The sequence below is a fragment of the Thalassophryne amazonica genome, chromosome 7 (genome assembly GCF_902500255.1).
Source record: "Thalassophryne amazonica chromosome 7, fThaAma1.1, whole genome shotgun sequence".
NCBI lineage: Eukaryota > Metazoa > Chordata > Actinopteri > Batrachoidiformes > Batrachoididae > Thalassophryne > Thalassophryne amazonica.
Window position 1 is genome coordinate 74,308,305 of NC_047109.1, and position 24,013 is coordinate 74,332,317.

A 24,013-nucleotide genomic window follows, 5' to 3' on the forward strand; every position below is an offset into this window, starting at 1 on the left:
GCGACCAATCACAGCTGAGTGCTGTCGCTGCTCTGTGGAGAGCACCTATAAACTCACATCTGGACACGCATCATCTCATCACTTCTAGCGTTGGTATTCATGTTAATGCTTCCCAGCAAATCGTTTGCATGAAAAGATCAAGTGCTGCCAAAGTGAATATTTCTTAGAAAATAAAAACATACTTTGCACACAGATGACAGCACAGGATATCAAGAGAAGGGGGGGGGGGGGGGGGGTGAGGATAATGTTCAGGTAAGAAAGCTGCAGAAAAAGGTGGTGTGAGCAAGCCTTAGTCGACTGAGATGCAACGATGGGAATTAAAGGAGACAGGTAGGACGTGAGAACACCGCATGCTGGAAGGCAGGCTGCACGTTTATAAATAGTCATACTGTGATTAAAGGCAGCAAAGACGAGCAAGCATGTAGGCTTTGGGAGAACAGTTTCAATTGGATCCTTCAGTATTGTGCTCCATCTGTAGGTCACATGACTGACAGACATACTGGCACATGGGACACACACACACACACACACACACACACACACACACACACACACACACACACACACACACACACACACACACACACACACACACACACACACACACACACCAAAGAATGCTGGATATATCCTAATGCTTTTAATCTCAAACAGCGTTAACAGAGACAAAATACACATTTGGAAATTAGCTACCAACGTTTAACGAGCTTTTATTTAGTTACTATAATTAGTCAACAGTATACAATTCAATTCATAGACACACTAGTGTCTTCACAAACATAAAATTGACTGTACAGTGGGTGTGCTGAATGTACTGAGCAGTGAGGGGGGGGTGACAAATTGTCAGAATGAGAACTGGCATCTAAAGCAAGTGTGATTATATGCTGTGTGTGTGTTTGTGTGTGTGTGTGTGTTAGTGTGAAAGAATTCTGAATGCAGTGGTGAGGTGTGTGTATGTGTGTGTTTGTGCATTATATCATTTATATATAGACAGTCCAGTCATATCAAACATTTATGACAGACAGTTGTGACGTCACAATCATCAACTTCCATCGTCAGCTTGGTTCACAGCATCTGGGTTTTTTTGGGGGGGGAGGGGCGGGGATCCTCCAATCCTTCTGTGTGCTCACGTTACATGCGACACCTGCGGGAAGAACCACAGTGAAGTATGTTCAGCTCGTTATTCTTGTGACAAAATAAACTCAGTTTTTCATTCATAACCCCAAATCGGAAAATGCAAATTAAAAACCTCCCGCAGTGATTCTTCCACTTGACTTTGATTTTATTGTAGACAGCATGAAGTCAACGTATTTCATGCTTTGTGTGGTCAACTTCACTTCATTTGTTAATACAGATCCATTCTTTCATTTAGGCCTGCAACACATTCTAAATAAATAAATCAATATATAAAAGTTGTCTGAGGACCAACAAATGCACAAAATTATTGAAATATTTAAAAACAATGTTCCTCAAAGAAAGACGGGGAGGAATTTGTATATTTCTAGTGCTATAGTGCATTATGTCATTAAAGAATTCAAGGAACTTGGAGGAACTTTAGTCTGTAAAGGGCAAGGGCACATGACTAAGTTGAATTTGTGATTTCTGATCCCTTAGATGGCACTGCATCAAGAACAGTCATTCATCAATAGCTGATATAACCACCTGGGCAAGGGATTACTTCAAAACCTTTGTCAAGCACTACAATAAAGAGATTTATTCAAAAATATCACTTAAAACTTTACTGTGCAAAACAGAAGCCTTATCTTAAACTAATCTAGAAGCAGCAACGACATCTTTGGGCTCAGAGCCAGCTGGGTTTGACCATTACAGTAGAACTGTGTATTGTGGTCAAACGAATCAGTATTCTAGATATTTATTAGAAGAAATGGACACTGTGTGCGCAACACCAAGGATGAAAAGGACCGGGCAGATTGATATCCGCAACAAAAGCCAGGATCTGTCATGGTATAGGGTAAGGCTGCAACTAACGCTTATTTTCATAATAGTCATCGATCAATTATTTTTTCAATTACGTTAGGTCCCTACACTTCCGTTTCTCTGCCGCCTGCTCATTTAGAAAAATTTTATTTTTCCAGCTCAGATGACAGCTCATATGGATAAAAATACAGTTGTAGCTCATTATCTACCTTACTGAGGTTAAAAACTAGTGTTTGTTTTCTACAACATTTCTCTTAAGATTATTGAGCCGTTTACCAGAGGGAGAGATTTCTGTCCTCTGTGAGTTTGACAGGTGGACTGTCCCAGTCAAACTCCTCACCATCGAGAGCTGCTCAGATATCCTCCCCACCTCACCGGCTGTAGTGACCCCCACTCAACTCCCCCGCCCACCCCCCCAAAAAAATAATTTTTGCGGTGATAGGGTTTGCAATCAAGATTTCCTGCAGTAACTGAGCCATAAACTGAAACCCATAAACTACTTAAACTGAAAGAAAGGAAAAAAAAAAAAAAAAAAAAAAAACATATATCATGAATGATATTCACAATTTGCAAGACCCGTGTTCACGTTTTGTCAGACCCGCGTTCATGTCCTGGGAGATATTTTTTCAGTATTCACATTTTGCAATTAACGGTTTGCGGATTTGCAGCTGATTCACGTTTTGGGGGTTAACACCTCATTGTAAGTATACTGCAACCCCAAAGTCTTGTATCATATTCTGGTGACCTTTTGCTAGAAAACAATAAAAACTTTTTTTTTTTTTAATTCGATCAAAAAAGGTCATCCATGGCTAACTTTGAATTTTTTGTACTCTGTTGCATTTGGGTGGATTTCCAAAAAACAAAAAAGGTAAAAAGATGCTAAATGTTTTGGATCTTGTTCGTTTTTTTGTTTATTACTCAACCAGAGTTCTAGTTTTTGTAAATCCACCCCAATGCAACAGAATATAAAAATTTCTAACTTAGTCATAGGTGAGTTTTTTGGAGCAAAAAAAAAAAAACTCCAATATATGATACAGGACAATGGGGTTGCAAAAAAGTCGCATGCCTAATGTGTATTTGTAGTTTCCTTTTCAGAAGGCAAAATTCAGGTCAGGAGAGTACTTAAATTGCAGTAATCGTGCAAGGCAAAGGGCAAGATGGCGCCGAGGGAAGGCGCCGTCGCAAGAGCAAGAGCTCACTTGTGTGCTATGTGTTTTATGTTGTTTTTATTCGTTTTTGGAACACTTGCCACTGTCACGTATGATCGTGAATTACTTATTCAGATCCGGGATAAAGTTGGTGGCCTATCCCATGTAATCCCTGAACTGAGGTGTGCTGACTTTAATGTTTGCCCCATGCGAGGCTACAGGGGCCAAGAGTCAAGTCATGGGAGCCGAGAGCAGAGCGAGGGGACCGGGCGGAGCCAACGCCGTGTACGCCGCCGACCTGAGCTCCACGATGGGGACGCCTACAGCCATCAGCGTAGGAAGCGTAAGCACAGGGGAAAGCGAGGAGGTCTGCTCGTTAAACTCCGCGGATGCCCCTGCAAAGTCCCGCTGCCGTCTATTTATTTGGCGAACGTCCAGTCTCTGCCAAACAAGACGGATGACCTGCTGAGCCACATCCAGACCCAGCGCGAGGCCAGAGATTGCTCTGTGTACTGCCTGTCGGAGACATGGCTCTGCAGTGAGGTGCCAGACTCTGCCATTCAGCCGCCGGGCTTCTCTATTTACCGCTCCGACAGAGTGAGAGAACGCACCGGGAAGTCAAAAGGAGAAGGTGTGTGTTTTTTTTATTAATGAACGCTGTTGCACGGACAGTTATAATGAATCAAACTTGCACAGCTAACCTGGAGTGCCTTGTCATCAAATGTCGCCCCTTTTATCTCCCCCGAGAGTTTTCTGTAATGTTTTTATGCGCTGTCTACATTCATCCACGGGCTGACACTTCTGATGCTCTTAGTGATTTGAGTGACATCATACATACTTATGAAAACTCTCACCCAAACTCAGTGATTATTGTGGCTGGGGACTTTAATAAAAGTAACTTTAAAACGGTCTCACGTAACTATTATCAGCATGTGAAACTCCCCACAAGGGGGGCACATATTTTAGACCACTGTTACAGTAATGTTAAATCAGCTTATAAGTCCCTACTTAGACCCCCCTTCGGCAAGTCAGATCACTCCTCCATTCTTCTGCTTCCTTCATACATTCAGAGGAGTAGACAACTGAAGCCAATAACCCGCACTGTACAGTGTTGAACCAGGGACAGTGAGGTTCAACTCCAAGGCTGTTTTGATGCGACAGATTGGTCTGTCCTCCAGTCAGAGGATCTGGACGAATACTGCGATGCTATTATTGGATATATTAATTTTTGCATCAATATATGTGTCTCGCAGAGGGTTATCACACATCATCCTAGTCAGAAACCTTGGATTAATGCTGATGTGAGACAAAAATTAAAGGAGCGTGCTGAGGCTTTTAAATCTGGTGACCATGCTGCTTGCAAGCAAGCCAGATACTCTTTGGAGCGGTCTATTAGAGCCGCAAAACACTCCTGGGGTGACAAAATGGAAGGTTACCTCAATGCAGATGACCCACATCTAATGTGGGAGGGACTGAATCCTGCAACCACATGGAAACCTAAAGGAGCAAACATTACTGACTTTGATCCCTCATTGCCAAATGATCTTAATCAGTTTTATTGTAGATTTGAAACTGGGAACACTGAGCCTGTTGTCTTTTCATTTGAGCAGAGTGGACTTACCATCACTCTGGAAGAAGTCCAAAGGGTTTTGTCCAGGACCAAGGTGAGGAAGGCCCCTGGACCGGACAGAATCCCACCCCGGGTGCTCAAACTGTGTGCAGAGCAACTAGCTCCTGTTTTAACAGACCTTTTTAACTTGTCACTGCAGTACTGTACTGTCCCTTTATCTTTTAAAAAGTCAGACATAATACCAGTACCTAAGAAGATGCCTGTGACCTGTTTTAATGACTATCGGCCTGTGGCCTTAACCTCTGTTTTAATGAAGACTTTTGAGCGTCTGGTGTTGGACTATATTAAAAGTCAAACACCAGTGTCTGTGGACCTGCTCCAATTTGCTTACAGACGCAACAGGAGTGTCGAAGATGCCATCTCCTTCACGCTGAACTCTGTGTATAAGCACTTGGACAAAGGAAAATCTTATGTCCGTATGCTTTTTATAGACTACAGCTCTGCTTTTAATTCTCTTGTTCCAGTGCAGCTCATTCACAAATTGAAAACTCTTGGCTTATGTGATGCCATTTGCAAGTGGATTTTAAACTTTTTAACTGGTAGACCACAGAGGGTTAAAATTAACAACTGTTTTTCAAATGTACTTGTGAATACAGGTTCTCCGCAAGGATGTATTCTAAGTCCTCTGCTCTACACTTTGTACACATATGATTGTGTTGCGTCTTTTCCCAATAATATGATCATCAAATATGCAGATGATACTACTATTATTGGTCTTGTTAATTCAGATGGTGATGACTCTATCGGTCAGAGGTTCAGTATGTAGTCCAGTGGAGTGAACAAAATCATTTAGTTCTTAATACTTCCAAAACAAATGAACTGATTATTGATTTTGGGAAAAGCAATGTTCACTTGCCTATTATTATTAACAACACAGAGGTACAGAGGGTTGACAGTGTGAAATTTCTTGGTGTGACCCTTTCTAATGATTTGAGCTGGCATGCTAACACTCAAGCTATTGCCAAAAAGTCCAGACAGCGGCTCTATTTTCTACGTAAACTTAAGGAGTTTACTCTAAATAAGCACATTCTTTTAAATTTTTATCACTGTGCTGTTGAAAGTCTCCTTATAAACTGTATCTCTGTATGGTTTGGAAATCTTACATGTAAAGAAAAAAAAGTTTTAAACAGAGTGGTGCGTTCTGCTCGCAGGGTAACAGGCTGTGAGCTGCCAGCCCTGGAGGACATTTTTAAAGGCAGGCTTCTTTCGCAGGCATTACTAATCATTAATGACCCCACCCATCCTGCTAAGAATATATTTGAGTTTCTTCCTTCTGGGAAACGCCATCGTTCTATTAAATGCACCACGTCTCCCCATGTAAACAGCTTCTTTCCACAAGCTGTGATGGCTTTGAACTGTGCACACTGACAACCACTTTACTATTTTTATTATCTCTTATTGCGGCAAGTGTTATCTATTTATTCATTTATTATGTCTTTGTGTCCATGTTTTTAAAATGAATGTTTATGCACACTAAGCTCTTGCAACGTTTTTTCCAATGTAGTTTTACTGCAAATGGCAAATAAACTGAACTGAGGTAACTCGCAATAGTCATTTTACTGTACGTGTGTGTGTGTGTGAGTGAGAGAGAGAGAGAGAGAGAGAGAGTCACCAGCTATTAAGCCACTGGGGCCTGACTTAGCTGTGCTAGCTGTTACTAGGACGACACGTGGCAGTGAACACAATGCGCGGTGGATGACGGAATGTTTTACGCCCATGTTCATTTATTTGTTATGCCAGAGGAAGATGTTAGCAAGACTTACTGACTGAAACAACATTATTAATTTGCTGGAGGGAATAAACGATGAGCTGGAACCTCCAACTCAAAAGGAGTCAATAATAACAACTACATGTTATATAATAATTAAACAATTTCATTACTACTATTACTATGTTACACACATACACTATAATTACAATATTTTTAACAACCTACAATTTATTGAGAATTGAAAAAGGGGTCCAAATTTCAAATGCATAATGTCATAAAACAGCAGGCTCACTGTGTCAAACGCTAATATGTTGTAAATATGGAGACGAGATTACCGGTGCACGTAAGGAATGTCTTATACCAGTACTTCAACCGCTAACAGGCACCAGTACGAAAACTGTGGCAAAAGCTCATGAACCCAGGACACAACACCACTCAACAACAGTAAACAGAAGCAGCTGATTGGTGAAGCTGCATATCATAATCAATGGTCTAATAAGTATATATCTGTTTATGTATCATGCCCCGATGTATCTGTATCAGCTCTCTCTTCTTCTTGGTTCCACTCAGCCATTCAGTGAACAAGTTCACATCCCTCTCAGTTTTCCTGGTGGTGTTCTTGTTCTTATGTCTCTCTATAAGGTTATGAGTGTCCTAGAGTTTAGCACTTTGAGATTCCATGAATGTAAAGTGCATTACAAATAAAATGTATTATTATTGTCCTCTTCACTAACTTCTTGGTGTCTCACAACTTCAGTATGAGACTCAAGTTGTAGAATTCTCCCTGCTGGGGAGGCTAAAACTCTCTCACCTCGATCAGACAGTTTGGTTGAATAAAATTATCTGGATCCTGTACGTGTCACCACGGTAACACAAAATGGGGGTGTGTCATTGGCAGAGTCGAGAAATGGAGGCTCCTGATTGGATGAAAAGCGGGGCGATACAAAGCCTGGTATTTTCAGTGTCTTTTTTTTTTGTATCACCCTGTTTTAAGATTTCACCCTGATTTTATTGCCAGTTTCCAGGGCAGTAAAATTGTGTTCACAATAATAGCAGTGAGTTTAAAAAAGTGAGTTAAGATCAAAATCCTTATAACAACTTTTATTTCCATGCACACAAATGCAGTGGGAACACTGCACATTGTATTCCAAATTAAACATGAGGACAATTTTAATCAACAGTTTTATTACTTTACAGAGAGTGAAAAAAAAGGAATATTAAGCTGGTCAGAAAATAGCAATCTCTGCATTTTTCTTTCTGTGATCCTTATTACACCCTTACAGGTGGCCCTTATAAAAGGATGAAGGCAGCAAATGTTGTACATGCTGGTCACTGTGCGTTTCTCTCTGAAAATCTGAGTAAAATGGGTCATTCCAGACATTGTTCAGAAGAAAAGTGTACTTTGATTAAAAAGTGCAAAAAATTATCTGCGCAGTCAAAATGATTTCAAAGGCTTTAAAATGTGTCTGTCTGCTATATGATATATTTAACTGAAATTTCTGATAAAGACAACCAGCGATTTATAAAGGAAAATCATGAAAATTATCAGGGGTGCCCAAACTTTTGCATACAATTATATGGTTTTTCCCTCTTAAAAAGGCATTTATTCACAGGTGTGACTTATACACAGGAAAATACAGTGTACAACTACATATTATGTAGTTCAGCGATTCACATGAAAGCTAAATTGTTTGAGTTTGTAAAGAAAATGCAAACACTGCTATTTTATTTTTTGAACAACCTAATATTCAGTTTTCTTCACTTTCTATGAAATAATAAATGTAATAAATTTTTCTTCATGTTTTGATTTGGAATAGAATGTGCAGTGTTCACACTGAATTTAGGTATATGGAAACGGAAGCTATTATAAGTATTTTAAGCTTTATTCACTTTTTAAAAACACAGCTATTATTTTGGGCACAACTGTATCTCAGCATCTTGTTTATAAGTGGGGTAAGACGGAGCGTGAGATCGACAGACGGATTCTGATGGTGTCTGATGTTTTGCAGATGCTGTACCAGACCATTGTGGTTAAGAAAGGGCTGAACCAGAAGGCGAAGCTCTAGATTTCCGCTCCTATCCTCACCGACAGTCATGAACCTTTGTAATGACAAAAGAACAAAATCGCTGATACAAGTGGTGGAAATTAGATTCTTCCATCGGGTATTTGAGCTTGCACTCAGGGACAGGGTGAGAAGCTTGAATATCTGGGAGGGACTCAACAGAGCACAACAAAAGGAGCCAGCAGCTCAGGCATCTGGTGAGGATGCCCCCTGGTCTTCCAGGCATATCCAACTGGGAGGAGGATCCGGGGAACAACCGGGACACGCTGGAGGGATTATATTTCCCAGCTGTCTTGGGAATGCCTTGAATTTCTTCAGGAAGAGTTAGAGGACTTCGCCGAGCTGCTTCTTCTACTGCCACCTCAACCCAAACCTGAATAAGTGGCAAACAATGTGTGCAAAGACCTTTGGGACACACACGGTTTGCTTTACCTTTCACCAGTCGTAACGTGGACGGGTGTGGTGCTGGCGATGTCTGGGGGAGTCATGTCGATTGCCGGGTGGAGAGGTTGAGCTGGGAGGAGCAGTAAGAGCCAGCTGCTGGCCTCCCGCTCGTCGATCTCGGCTGTATTCCAGCCCGCGGGTGTTTGGAGGACCATATCGGCCCGCCTCCCTCCTCCATTCTTCATCAAATGCTTCAGCCTCAGCTGGTACAAGCAAACAGTAAAAAAAAAAAAAGTTACACATGTACAATGATACTGCTTACACTTCTCGGACAATGTGCTGCCCTATTTTTTTTTTTCCATTACAAAACATGAGACTGCTTCCCAACTGATGCTCAAAAAGACCTGCTGAAAATAGCAGTCTGTCCAGAAATATGTCTCATCACAGAACTAGTCTTTCTCGCCTTCAAAGACTTACTCTCATCGAGGTTAATGAAGTCTTGTCGCTCCTCGCGGTCGCCAGTGCGCCGATTTCGTGAACGTTCCATTATATGCGCACGCTCTCCAATGTGATGGCCAATGGCAAGACGCTCAAGGCCGCTCTCACTGTCCCGCATGGACTGTCGTGTCTCACGGATCTGTGCGCATTGGGGGGAGAAGCACATGTACATGACCTTTTTATCACTATAATTAATTTAGCCTTCATATGGCAATAAGGCTGCAGCTGTATTAGGACTACATGTCCACTTACAAACACACATAATTATTGCTAATAATAATTAAACTCTCCTAATATTTCAGTAATGATTGCTGCCAATGTAACTGCTTTAACCCCAGCTCACCCCGCCAGGGGCCGTTCTTGTTTGACTGGTCTGTTGATACACTTTAGGAGCCCCAGCATCTAAGGAGGAGTAGGAGATCACTGTTGAGGAGGAAAATGTCTGACAGTTGGGTGAACCGGACATCCGTTCCTAGAAAAAAGTAAACACAAGTAGGACCGGGGAACTGTTATCACACCGGCTTCATCGAGGCAAATAATGTTTCATTTTTTAACTAGGTGAAAAGCTACTCACCATGTTTCCCATCATTTCTCCCATCATGCCAAACATATCCATAAATCCTCCTCCCTGTGACAATGAATTAGAAAAAGAAGGGCCTTTATTGTCATTGTATACAAACATATATATAAAACAAAATTTGTCCTCTGCACCTAACCCTTCCAAATTACAGTTCGACACAATCCAACTACTAGGAGCAGTGGGCAGCCGGAGTCCGGTGCCCGGAGACCAACTCCAAATGTAGAAACGGTGCCTTGGTCAGGGGCAGAGAAGGAGCAGAGCAAGTCCTAAATAAGCATGTTTTTGATTGTGTGAGGAAATCAGAGTACCCACAGAAAACCCGCACAGACACAGGGAGAACATGCAATTCTAAAAAGGCACTTTACAATTCTGTAAGTGGGTGCATGGATGTTTGCCAGTTTTTCTTCCTATAATGTGTATGTACGTATAGACAGACAAATTTGTGGCTTTAAAATTATAATCTCAGGATTTTATTCTTGCCACAATGAAAATAAGTACACTAAACAGTTGTTAGCTGAAATACCAGTGAACAAAAACCTACTCTGTATATAAACCAGCTTCATCAACAACATATACCTTTATTGCAGATAATAAGCACTTCACATGGTTTAGCTAAAAAAAAGGTAAAGCCTGATTTATGCTTCTCCATCTCCGCAGAGTCCTCTGTGTCGCTGTGAACCCTCTCCACAGCTTGACGTGCACCAAAAACTGAAACTATACATCGAAATGACGAAGACTGCAAGGGCTGTGATTGGACACTTTTCCAGTTTTGCTCCTTTCTCTCTTGTCAGATTTAAAAGTTTTTTTTTTGCAGTGTGCGTTACATTTTGATCATGGATCAAATAGAGGAATGTTTGGCAGAAAAGTCCGCAAATATGACCAACTTCACAACACGGAGATGAAAAACTACAAAGACGCTCAAATGACTCACAGTTCATAGAGGGAAATTGCACAAAACGTTGGTTTGGAGGTTGATGATTGTATTTAAGTGCAGCTCGTTGAGGGACATATTAATTCATAAAAAGTGGGGAGGGAGTACGACCAAGAACCGTGTTGGTGCAGGCGGAAAAAAGTCCCTGCCTTGTTCTTCATATTGTGCCCCCTACTATTCCAGCAGTAAATTGCATTACGACACCCACCAGTGCAACAGAGAACTTCAAAAGAGTCACGCCAACATCAATGTCATTTTGTGGCCACGGTGTTACGGAGCTGTAGAAGCATAAATCAGGCTTAAGACATGACTATGGGGAAATATTTGCCAAGTCCAGCATTTGTTAACTCACAAAAGTTCATGTTCAAAATCTTTCTGGCCTACTTGCCGCATCTCTATAAACAAAACATTTGAAAGGCTCATTTTAACTGCCAATCAGATTTCCACTAACCATAACCAAGAATGACGGTTTCCCTCCTTTTGCAATTCCTGTTGTGAAAACACAGTTGATGTTGTTGCTTGTATGAGGAGTCAACTGGTCAAGTATGATTTCTGTTGTCCTTGTGCTGCAGAGATTTCTAACTAAAATAATAGGTAAGCGCCTTGGCGTGAATATCGCCAGTGCTTCTTTGCAGCCAGTGTTCATTTTCACAAAGCGTTTGATTCACTCCTCTCCAGGACATCCTGACAATTTGTGGGATTCCCAAGACGTTGCTGGATATCATAGCCATATCACTTTCAATTCTGCTCCTGGAAAGTTAAAACCTGGATGAAACACTTAATGAATCAAAGTTTTTTTCCACAGTTTCCCATGTTTAACATACAAAAGTGTGATTAAAACAAGTATCAGGAACCCTTTAAAAAAAAAAAAAAGTCTGCTGTTACAAAACAGACATTTTTGCAGCCTGTGTTTGAATGCACATATGCATTATTTGTAAACATCCAGGTCAAAGGACAGTTAAGACAGTGGTGGCGCAATACGTCTGAATTGTGTCCTACTACTTGCTTGCTTACTTCTAGTATGTACTACAGTAACCGTTGGGTAGTAGGTAGGCCTGTCACGATAAATTTTGCTGGATGTTATAATGCCAAAGAAAATATCATGATAATCGATAATACTGTGATATTAGTGTCGACATTAGTTTAAGACCGTTTTATATAAGTGACATAATGAAAATCATAATAATACAAGTTCAACCTTTCAAATGCTGGTTTTTCAGCTGGGTTGAATGGCTGCATCTCCTTAATGATAAAATGAGTAACACTGTGAGTGTGCGCCATTTTATGCCGTCTAGTTTATGTTTGTTTTTTTGGGCAAACGCATGCTTAATAGCAAACTGTCGGGGAGGGAGCAGGGAGAGGGGGAATCACTCCACATCAGTATGCAGTTTTACCAGTTTGGAAAACTGGATGGGATGGTGATGTTTAAGGTGCATTTTCAGGTTGGTTGTATGTCTCGTTTTCGTTGCCACCGTTTAAGCAAAGTCGGTGTACTGGCACATTTGCGTTGGGGTCTCCTCGATCATTTGACTTTAGTCCCAAATGTTCTCACACTGGAGCTGTGCAATTAGGCTTTGAAACCAAGTCCATGTTCTCTTTAAAACTTTGTTGATGTAAACCTTCTGGATATAATTGTGCAGTCAACTTGGCTGGCTGTTTACTGCAGCATGCCGTTTACACTCTGTGTGTGTGTGTGTGTGTGTGTGTGTGTGTGTGTGTGTGTGTGTGTGTGTGTGTGTGTGTGTGTGTGTGTAAGGACGCAGCGCCTCACAGACAGAGGGAGCGGAGCCCACAGCAGGCTGAGAAGGACAAAAACCGCAGCGCAACTCGCTGGATGGTGACAATAGAAGCGCATGTAAAGGGCATTATGTCGAGGACAGCGAAATGATCATGTTCATTTTTATATATTGAACGGTAAGTCGATATATCAATTTTTGCGGCAGGTCTAGTAGTAGGTATAACTGACATGAGCACATAAGTACTGGTGTCGCTGACGGAATGGTCCCCTCTAAAAAACTGGTCCGCCCTGCCTTCACTGCTCATGCGTCTGAGACCAACTGAGTCTGACTCTCTACACCCAAAGCGAACAAATAATGTGATTATTAACCCTCAGATGACAAAGTAAAACTTCTTAAATCATTCTAAAGTCAGTTTTAAGCAGAAACAAGACAATAATTGGTAATCGCCACTGACGCTCCGAAATCAATCAATCAATTAATTTTATTTATATAGCGCCAAATCACAACAAACAGTTGCCCCAAGGCGCTTTTATATTGTAAGGCAAGGCCATACAATAATTACGTAAAAACCCCAACAGTCAAAACGACCCCCTGTGAGCAAGCACTTGGCGACAGTGGGAAGGAAAAACTCCCTTTTAACAGGAAGAAACCTCCAGCAGAACCAGGCTCAGGGAGGGGCAGTCTTCTGCTGGGACTGGTTGGGGCTGAGGGAGAGAACCAGGAAAAAGACATGCTGTGGAGGGGAGCAGAGATCAATCACTAATGATTAAATGCAGAGTGGTGCATACAGAGCAAAAAGAGAAAGAAACACTCAGTGCATCATAGTCCCCGTTAGTACTCTAGCTGCAGCATTTTGAATTAACTGAAGGCTTTTCAGGGAACTTTTAGGACAACCTGATAATGAATTACAATAGTCCAGCCTAGAGGAAATAAATACATGAATTAGTTAGAGATATTGCGTAAATGCAAAAAAGCAGTCCTACATATTTGTTTAATATGCGCTTTGAATGACATATCCTGATCAAAAATGACTCCAAGATTTATCACAGTATTACTAGAGGTCAGGGTAATGCCATCCAGAGTAAGGATCTGGTTAGACACCATGTTTCTAAGATTTGCAGGGCCATGTACAATAACTTCAGTTTTATCCGAGTTTAAAAGCAGGAAATTAGAGGTCATCCATGTCTTTATGTCTGTAAGACAATCCTGCAGTTTAGCTAATTGGTGTGTGTCCTCTGGCTTCATGGATAGATAAAGCTGGGTATCATCTGCATAACAATGAAAATTTAAGCAATGCCGTCTAATAATACTGCCTAAGGGAAGCATGTATAAAGTGAATAAAATTGGTCCTAACACAGAACCTTGTGGAACTCCATAATTAACCTTAGTCTGTGAAGAAGATTCCCCATTTACATGAACAAATTGGAATATATTAGATAAATATGATTCAAACCACCGCAGCGCAGTGCCTTTAATACCTATGGCATGCTCTAATCTCTGTAATAAAATTTTATGGTCAACAGTATCAAAAGCAGCACTGAGGTCTAACAGAACAAGCACAGAGATGAGTCCACTGTCTGAGGCCATAAGATCATTTGTAACCTTCACTAATGCTGTTTCTGTACTATGATGAATTCTAAAACCTGACTGAAACTCTTCAAATAGACCATTCCTCTGCAGATGATCAGTTAGCTGTTTTACAACTACCCTTTCAAGAATTTTTGAGAGAAAAGGAAGGTTGGAGATTGGCCTATAATTAGCTAAGATAGCTGGGTCAAGTGATGGCTTTTTAAGTAATGGTTTAATTACTGCCACCTTAAAAGCCCGTGGTACATAGCCAACTAATAAAGATAGATTGATCATATTTAAGATCGAAGCATTAAATAATGGTAGGGCTTCCTTGAGCAGCCTGGTAAGAATGGGGTCTAATAGACATGTTGATGGTTTGGATGAAGTAACTAATGAAAATAACTCAGACAGAACAATCGGAGAGAAAGAGTCTAACCAATTACCGGCATCACTGAAAGCAGCCAAAGATAACGATACGTCTTTGGGATGGTTATGAGTAATTTTTTCCTCTAATAGTTAAAATTTTATTAGCAAAGAAAGTCATGAAGTCATTACTAGTTAAAGTTAAAGGAATACTCGGCTCAATAGAGCTCTGACTCTTTGTCAGCCTGGCTACAGTGCTGAAAAGAAACCTGGGGTTGTTCTTATTTTCTTCAATTAGTGATGAGTAGTAAGATGTCCTAGCTTTACGGAGGGCTTTTTTATAGAGCAACAGACTCTTTTTCCAGGCTAAGTGAAGATCTTCTAAATTAGTGAGACGCCATTTCCTCTCCAACTTATGGGTTATCTGCTTTAAGCTGCGAGTTTGTGAGTTATACCACGGAGTCAGGCACTTCTGATTTAAAGCTCTCTTTTTCAGAGGAGCTGAAAAAGAGAAATGACATAGGCGCAGCAGCACGTCAGACTCAGACAGCTGCTGTCGCGCTCTGATCACTTCCCCCGTCTTTTATGATGAAATAATGCTGAATTTATGTGGAAATTATTGTTGTACAAAAGCTTCAGATATCTGTCGCTGAGACAGATGATGACTGGAGTGCAGTTTTAAGCAGAAATGAGGTGATAATCGGTGAATCGCTGCTGACGCTCAGAAATGACGCATGCGCAGTGAAGGAAGGGCGGACAGATTTTTAGGGGGACTGTTCAGTCGGGGGTACCGGTCATCAGAGGTAGGGAGCAATGTTCCTGCTATAACAGTTGTATTATCTGTTGTCTGAAAAGGGTCTCTTAATAGTACGATTATAACTGTTTAGTAGACTGTTTATAAGTATAACTGTTATAGATTGTGTGAAATATGACCACAATAACTACAAGTTAAAGCATTAACATTCAGAGACACGCCTGCTGCACCCTTAGAAGCAACAACTCACCATTCCCATCATCCCAAAAGGAGTCACAGGACCAGCCTAAGACAAACATACAGATGAAAACACTTTATATAAAATTCACGAGACAACACATTTGCTAAAATCAGGGGTATAAACTCTCACATGACCACAGTTACCTGTTGGCGAGGTGCACGGTGAGGCTGGATGTGGGGTGCAAGAGGAAAAGGTTCTATTGCCAATGGTCCAAACAGACTCCTCATCTGCTGCCTGTGAGCTGCAAATGGATCCCTAAAGGAAATCACAGTACATTAACAAACATTTTTAAAGAGCCTTTATCAAAGGCTTTCCTTTATCAAATTAAGACAATATTTGCACACGCACATAATGAAGGCAGAGCTTAAAAAAAAGAAAAGAAAAAAAAAAAGACAAACAACAATATGATAAAGCAAAATTCTTACAGGCATAAAAATAACATTTGGCTTATACCAGTTCAAAAGCACTTGAAAATTAACTCAATGGTTGTTTAAGATAAACTGCGCTAATGTTATCAATGTGTGTAGTGATGACAAATACGGAGGACATCACTGAAGGTTTTCTCTTAGATTAAAAATACTTGTTCAGGAGTTAGAGGCACAAATATATATTTACATCAATACACATAACAATTAGAAAGAAAGGGGGAAACAAAGCGAATGCAGGTATTTTATAACTATGATCCAGCAATTAATAATTGTGAGTACATATTCAAAAATAAACTTAATTACACCACTGGTACAAACCACAACTTCAACTCACAAAGCATTTAATGTATCAGAGTTTAGAGAAATAGAATCTTACAGAAAAAAAAAAACATCTAGTCTGCTGCTTATTATGTCTGGTAGGTCATTTTGTGGGTGGGACAGGACAGTTTGGCAAGTAGTAACAAAAAGGTTATTTTCTTTTAAAGTAAATGAGATTTTTTTCCCCCAATGGTATGGTTTTATACATTTCTCTACACTGCTACACAGAGGTTTTTCTATGAATCACTGGAACAAATACAGCCTCTCACTAGTAGCGATAACTTAATATTCAAAGTTACTACTCTCAAAAAAAAAAAAAAAGAAAGCCGCTTTCGGAAAAAACCCGGCACTATTAAATACGCTTATGAAAAATGGCAGACAGTTCATATTTCCTCCAGTATCACAAAATATTCTGGTATGAGCGCATTGTTTTTGGTGGGCATATGCCCACATAAAGTATCACCACAAGTATCAATTGTAGCCTGTACTGCCTTCATTCATGTAATTACAGACTAATGCAAGAGCAACATATTCAAACATCACTTTATTCTAACAAACTGAAATAGGCAGCAACATCAAAATGAACACACACAGCATCCACAAGTTCATGGCTGCGATAATTTCTTCAAACCACCAGACAGAATTATGCTGTCTCTGTCTGCAATGCTTCAAAGGCTTCAATCTTTTTTTCTAAATAAGGAAAAAGCCTCAAGAGCTTCAAAAAGGTTTGCCATGCCATCCCTACCTGCATTTTAATAAAAAAGTGTCAGGAACCATTTTGTAAGATCGTCATAATGACTAAGGCCTCAACCTGAGGCCAGTAAGACTGCATTTCCACATCAGCCCTATTCCCACATCCACGATGTTTGAGTGCACACAAGTGCGAACTTGCGCCACGTGTGTGTGGTAACTTCCTAGCACACAAGCACAGACCGGTACACACGGTATGACAAGGAGAATGGAAGGCTTCTGTGAAAATTTATTGAAGTTCCAGCCCCAAGCATGCAGAGGATTGAGCGTGCTGAATTAAAATAAAACTCTACTAGAAAGACTATAAGTTAGAGCATGGTCTTGTTAGAAGGAGGCTGTAGCGACTTCGCCAACACCAAGTAGGGCTGTCACGCCAAAGTTAGCCTAAAAGAGCATAAAAGAGTGAAAGAGAGCGCGAGAAAGCAAACGAGAGAACGAGAGAGAGACAGAGACAGAGAGGACTTAATTTTTACTCTAAATAACACCTGCTTTGACAATGTAAACATGTGTCTCCCATAATTGGCAAAGCTTCTGGGGAAAACCTGGTCTTGTTAGGAGAGACGGCATCCATCCCACTTTGGATGGAGCAGCTCTCATTTCTAGAAATCCGACCAATTTTCTTAAATCCTCCAAACCGTGACTATCCAGGGTTGAGACCAGGAAGCAGAGTTGTAGTCTTACACACCTCTCTGCAGCTTCTCTCCCCCTGCCATCCCCTCATTACCCCATCCCCGTAGAGACGGTGCCTGCTCCCAGACCACCAATAACCAGCAAAAATCTATTTAAGCATAAAAATTCAAAAAGAAAAAATAATATAGCACCTTCAACTGCACCACAGACTAAAACAGTTAAATGTGGTCTATTAAACATTAGGTCTCTCTCTTCTAAGTCCCTGTTAGTAAATGATATAATAATTGATCAACATATTGATTTATTCTGCCTTACAGAAACCTGGTTACAGCAGGATGAATATGTTAGTTTAAATGAGTCAACACCCCCGAGTCACACTAACTGCCAGAATGCTCGTAGCAGGGGCCGAGGCGGAGGATTAGCAGCAATCTTTCATTCCAGCTTATTAATTAATCAAAAACCCAGACAGAGCTTTAATTAATTTGAAAGCTTGACTCTTAGTCTTGTCCATCCAAATTGGAAGTCCCAAAAACCAGTTTTATTTGTTATTATCTATCGTCCACCTGGTCGTTACTGTGAGTTTCTCTGTGAATTTTCAGAACTTTTGTCTGACTTAGTGCTTAGCTCAGATAAGATAATTATAGTGGGCGATTTTAACATCCACACAGATGCTGAGAATGACAGTCTCAACACTGCATTTAATCTATTATTAGACTCAATTGGCTTTGCTCAAAATGTAAATGAGTCCACCCACCACTTTAATCATATCTTAGATCTTGTTCTGACTTATGGTATGGAAATTGAAGACTTAACAGTATTCCCTGAAAACTCCCTTCTGTCTGATCATTTCTTAATAACATTTACATTTACTCTGATGGACTACCCAGCAGTGGGGAATAAGTTTCATTACACTAGAAGTCTTTCAGAAAGCGCTGTAACTAGGTTTAAGGATATGATTCCTTCTTTATGTTCTCTAATGCCATATACCAACACAGTGCAGAGTAGCTACCTAAACTCTGTAAGTGAGATAGAGTATCTCGCCAATAGTTTTACATCCTCACTGAAGACAACTTTGGATGCTGTAGCTCCTCTGAAAAAGAGAGCTTTAAATCAGAAGTGCCTGACTCCGTGGTATAACTCACAAACTCGCAGCTTAAAGCAGATAACCCGTAAGTTGGAGAGGAAATGGCGTCTCACTAATTTAGAAGATCTTCACTTAGCCTGGAAAAAGAGTCTGTTGCTCTATAAAAAAGCCCTCCGTAAAGCTAGGACATCTTACTACTCATCACTAATTGAAGAAAATAAGAACCCCAGGTTTCTTTTCAGCACTGTAGCCAGGCTGACAAAGAGTCAGAGCTCTATTGAGCCGAGTATTCCTTTAACATTAACTAGTAATGACTTCATGACTTTCTTTGCTAATAACATTTTAACTATTAGAGAAAAAATTACTCATAACCATCCCAAAGACGTATCGTTATCTTTGGCTGCTTTCAGTGATGCCGGTATTTGGTTAGACTCTTTCTCTCAGATTGTTCTGTCTGAGTTATTTTCATTAGTTACTTCATCCAAACCATCAACATGTCTATTAGACCCCATTCCTACCAGGCTGCTCAAGGAAGCCCTACCATTATTTAATGCTTAGATCTTAAATATGATCAATCTGTCTTTATTAGTTGGCTATGTACCACAGGCTTTTAAGGTGGCAGTAATTAAACCATTACTTAAAAAGCCATCACTTGACCCAGCTATCTTAGCTAATTATAGGCCAATCTCCAACCTTCCTTTTCTCTCAAAAATTCTTGAAAGGGTAGTTGTAAAACAGCTAACTGATCATCTGCAGAGGAATGGTCTATTTGAAGAGTTTCAGTCAGGTTTTAGAATTCATCATAGTACAGAAACAGCATTAGTGAAGGTTACAAATGATCTTCTTATGGCCTCGGACAGTGGACTCATCTCTGTGCTTGTTCTGTTAGACTTCAGTGCTGCTTTTGATACTGTTGACCATAAAATTTTATTACAGAGATTAGAGCATGCCATAGGTATTAAAGGCACTGAATCATATTTATCTAATAGATTACAATTTGCTCATGTAAATGGGGAATCTTCTTCACAGACTAAGGTTAATTATGGAGTTCCACAAGGTTCTGTGCTAGGACCAATTTTATTCACTATATACATGCTTCCCTTAGGCAGTATTATTAGACGGCATTGCTTAAATTTTCATTGTTACGCAGATGATACCCAGCTTTATCTATCCATGAAGCCAGAGGACACACACCAATTAGCTAAACTGCAGGATTGTCTTACAGACATAAAGACATGGATGACCTCTAATTTCCTGCTTTTAAACTCAGATAAAACTGAAGTTATTGTACTTGGCCCCACAAATCTTAGAAACATGGTGTCTAACCAGATCCTTACTCTGGATGGCATTACCCTGACCTCTAGTAATACTGTGAGAAATCTTGGAGTCATTTTTGATCAGGATATGTCATTCAAAGCGCATATTAAACAAATATGTAGGACTGCTTTTTTGCATTTACGCAATATCTCTAAAATTAGAAAGGTCTTGTCTCAGAGTGATGCTGAAAAACTAATTCATGCATTTATTTCCTCTAGGCTGGACTATTGTAATTCATTATTATCAGGTTGTCCTAAAAGTTCCCTGAAAAGCCTTCAGTTAATTCAAAATGCTGCAGCTAGAGTACTAACGGGGACTAGAAGGAGAGAGCATATCTCACCCATATTGGCCTCTCTTCATTGGCTTCCTGTTAATTCTAGAATAGAATTTAAAATTCTTCTTCTTACTTATAAGGTTTTGAATAATCAGGTCCCATCTTATCTTAGGGACCTCATAGTACCATATCACCCCAATAGAGCGCTTCGCTCTCAGACTGCAGGCTCACTTGTAGTTCCTAGGGTTTGTAAGAGTAGAATGGGAGGCAGAGCCTTCAGCTTTCAGGCTCCTCTCCCGTGGAACCAGCTCCCAATTCAGATCAGGGAGACAGACACCCTCTCTACTTTTAAGATTAGGCTTAAAACTTTCCTTTTTGCTAAAGCTTATAGTTAGGGCTGGATCAGGTGACCCTGAACCATCCCTTAGTTATGCTGCTGTAGACTTAAACTGCTGGGGGGTTCCCATGATGCACTGAGTGTTTCTTTCTCTTTTTGCTCTGTATGCACCACTCTGCATTTAATCATTAGTGATTGATCTCTGCTCCCCTCCACAGCATGTCTTTTTCCTGGTTCTCTCCCTCAGCCCCAACCAGTCCCAGCAGAAGACTGCCCCTCCCTGAGCCTGGTTCTGCTGGAGGTTTCTTCCTGTTAAAAGGGAGTTTTTCCTTCCCACTGTCGCCAAGTGCTTGCTCACAGGGGGTTGTTTTGACCGTTGGGGTTTTTACGTAATTTTTGTATGGCCTTGCCTTACAATATAAAGCGCCTTGGGGCAACTGTTTGTTGTGATTTGGCGCTATATAAATAAAATTGATTGACTGATTGATATCAATAAAGCTCCATTGAAATTGAGAAGGAGAGACAGACAGACAGAGAGTGTTGTCTTTTCTCTTTAAGTCTATAAAAATAACACTATAAAAGTGTATAAAAAAATAAAAGTACTCAATTCTTTCACCAAAACATCAAATCTAGGCTTTCATCTTAGATGCACCTTCTGGCACATTGTAGCTGAACTTTCAGGTCTCCTTTTTAAGAAAATCCTCATATAAAAATCAACAATAATGAGAATAATAATATTAAAGCAAACAGAGCTCTGGTATCCGATTGGAAAAGTATTGGTATCGGCAGATATCCAAATTCAGATATCAGGATCGGATCAGAAGTGAAAAATTGTGGATCGGTGCGTCCCTAATTTCAACTGTAAAATAAACTGTAAATTTCTAAATGTATCATCAGCGATGCTCACGCGAGGAACTCAGGAGTAATACTGAAGGAGTTTGATGGTGTTTTTTTCCCCATTCAATGGGCAGAAACTCTGTTCAGCTCTGCTGAGCTCTGAGCTGCTGTTTCATAGCGTTTCACAGCCTCAGGATGCTGATGCGGCTGATTTTTTTTTCTAGCAACAATTCAGTTCATTTTTCAGAAAATCCATGCTCAGTGGCACAGAGCATTTGAACCTGAGAGCCGGGTGGAAATTTGCCGCTACCCATGGCTTAAAACCCTCAACTGCGGTGCAGAAGAAACAGCTCTGCTTCAGTTCAGAAATCTCCCTCTCCCCCCTCACCTCCTTTTGCTTTTATTTATTTATTTTGATCAATTTACCTTTGCTAAGGGACCCTTTCAGAAATACATGATAATTCTTACACATAGGTTAATATTGCGATATATACAGTTACCGTGAAGGGATTCAGTTTATACTGTGATATGAATTTTAGGTCATGTCGTACAGCCCTATTGTATTGGTATTTTCCAATAATTGAATTACGTTGGTATCTAAAGCAGAAACCGGATCGGACCCAACCTTAATTAGGGAAGACATAATTACAGAAATCAAAATGCCATTCTTACAGAAAATGTGGAAAAACGTGACGAGTGTTACATCAAGCCTATAGGGTACTTTTCCTGATGGGGAATGCTTGGCAGGATTTGTTTTTACTGTTGTCAGATGTTATTCAGTGTTTTGTTATTATCTGTAATGTAATGTGACACTACACTATGGAACCTACTTTTGCAATTTCTGGAAGAGTTCTGGTTTGTACTTTCTTTTCAAAATATTTATTTGAAACTGGAAAGACCACACAGGCACCCCCTTCATTACCTTTTTCCTCAAACACTAAGAGAAAGGACAAATACCTCTGAGGAAAGAGACAGGAGCCAAACTAGAACTCATCCAAGGATTTTGCCTACAAGTACTTTAGCAAACAACACACTGCATTACGGGTAATAAATAAATGGTAAATGGACTGCATTTATATAGCACTTTTCCATCTGCATCAGACGCTCAAAGTGCTTTACAAAAATGCCTCACATTCACCCCGATGTCAAGGTGCTGCCATACAAGACGCTCACAACACACAGGGGGCAACTAGGGGATTAAGGACCTTGCCCAAGAGCCCTTAGAGATTTTCCACTCAGGCTGGGGCTTGAACTGAAGATCCTCTGGTCTCAAGCCCAACGCTTAACCACTTAACGCATCAAGTCCCCTGATGGGTAACAGTAAATACTGTCTCCATTCTATTTTTTTTTTTAAAGGCCATTGCCATTGATGTGGTACTGTATGCAAACCGTCAATTACCAAAAGTCCCGGTTCCTACACAACCCTACAACCTCACAATGTTTTGAGCTTGAAATTCCTAAACTGCCTTCTGTGTCCTTCTTTATCTCAATATAACTGCAGTTAGGTTACTTGATATTGCAAACGAGTGGTAGAATACAATAATGTAGCCACTTTTGTTTTTCAAAAAGACCAATGTAAAAAAGATTGCCACTGTATTTAATGCCATTTGGATAATCATATTCATTTGAAAATCCATTGCTGTCCACTTTACCACCCGTCAAAACTGAGATCAACAGTGCAAAAAGGGAACGTTTCCTGGAAACACTAGTTAAAACGCTGAACAGCTCCGACTGTTATAAACCAACTAGTGCTGCTGCTGAACGATAGTGGGGTTTTTTTTGTTGTTTTTTTTTGGGGGGGGGGGGGTTAGCTGTCCAATATGGTGGACTATGGCAGGCCTGCTGAGGCTAATATACCAGTTCCACTGCAATCACTCAGCCAGACGCCCTCCGGTTTATAAAGCACTACAAACACCACCACCCTCACTGAAATGATTAAAGTTTATACTTACATCATGAACGGATCGTCATCCACATCATTCAAGAAGCGAAACATGCTCGTTTTACTCAGCTGGCTGACGCTAGCCAGCTAGCTACGTAAACAGACGTTTTATTCAACAGCAGCGCAGAATAATAAAGTCAAACTCTTATCAAAATTTACGAGCAAACCATTGAGCGGGTACGTTACACAGCAGAGGAACAAATGTCTAAAATGTCTAGTGTGACTTTGGAAAACGGCACTGTCTACCTGCAGAGTAAATTCTAGAAACCTGCACTAAACATGAGAAACGGAAGTCTGCCTGACAAAGAAGCCAGAGCACTGGTCTGTATTATAAAGGCTGGATCAGGAAAGTGAAGCCGCCGGCCGCCATGTTGCCACTCCCTTTGTAATTTCAATTTCAATTAAATTTAATTAGCTTATAATGCGTCAAATCACAGCAAAAGCCGTCTCAAGGCGCCTTACATGAAACAATTCAACATAAAATTTAAATAAATAATTAAAAATGATTTAAAAAAATTCAAATACATAATAAAAACAGAAGCAAAAG

At 40.4% G+C, this 24,013-nt stretch overlaps 1 protein-coding gene and 1 long non-coding RNA gene across 3 annotated transcripts; one reads left to right on the top strand and one right to left on the bottom strand.

Moving 5' to 3' along the window:
* Window positions 1-625: 625 nt before the first annotated feature.
* On the bottom strand, window positions 626-23,767 carry mlf2 (myeloid leukemia factor 2). Of its 2 annotated transcripts, none has more exons than XM_034174492.1 (8): window positions 23,477-23,767; window positions 15,693-15,804; window positions 15,559-15,594; window positions 9,947-10,000; window positions 9,716-9,844; window positions 9,352-9,511; window positions 8,911-9,137; window positions 626-1,144 (listed from the first exon to the last, which is right to left on the bottom strand). In XM_034174492.1, the coding sequence occupies exons 1-7, from the start codon at window positions 23,518-23,520 to the stop codon at window positions 8,926-8,928; spliced, it is 747 nt and encodes a 248-aa protein (XP_034030383.1). In that variant the 5' UTR covers window positions 23,521-23,767; the 3' UTR covers window positions 626-1,144; window positions 8,911-8,925. The 2 variants fall into 2 exon arrangements, with proteins under 2 accessions (XP_034030383.1, XP_034030384.1); XM_034174493.1 differs by having other exon boundaries at window positions 8,923-9,137; window positions 23,477-23,766.
* LOC117514172 lies at window positions 12,708-15,550 on the top strand. Its single transcript, XR_004561824.1, has 3 exons — window positions 12,708-12,867; window positions 14,860-14,868; window positions 15,358-15,550. It is a non-coding gene; the product is annotated as an uncharacterized LOC117514172 (long non-coding RNA).
* Window positions 23,768-24,013: the final 246 nt, after the last annotated feature.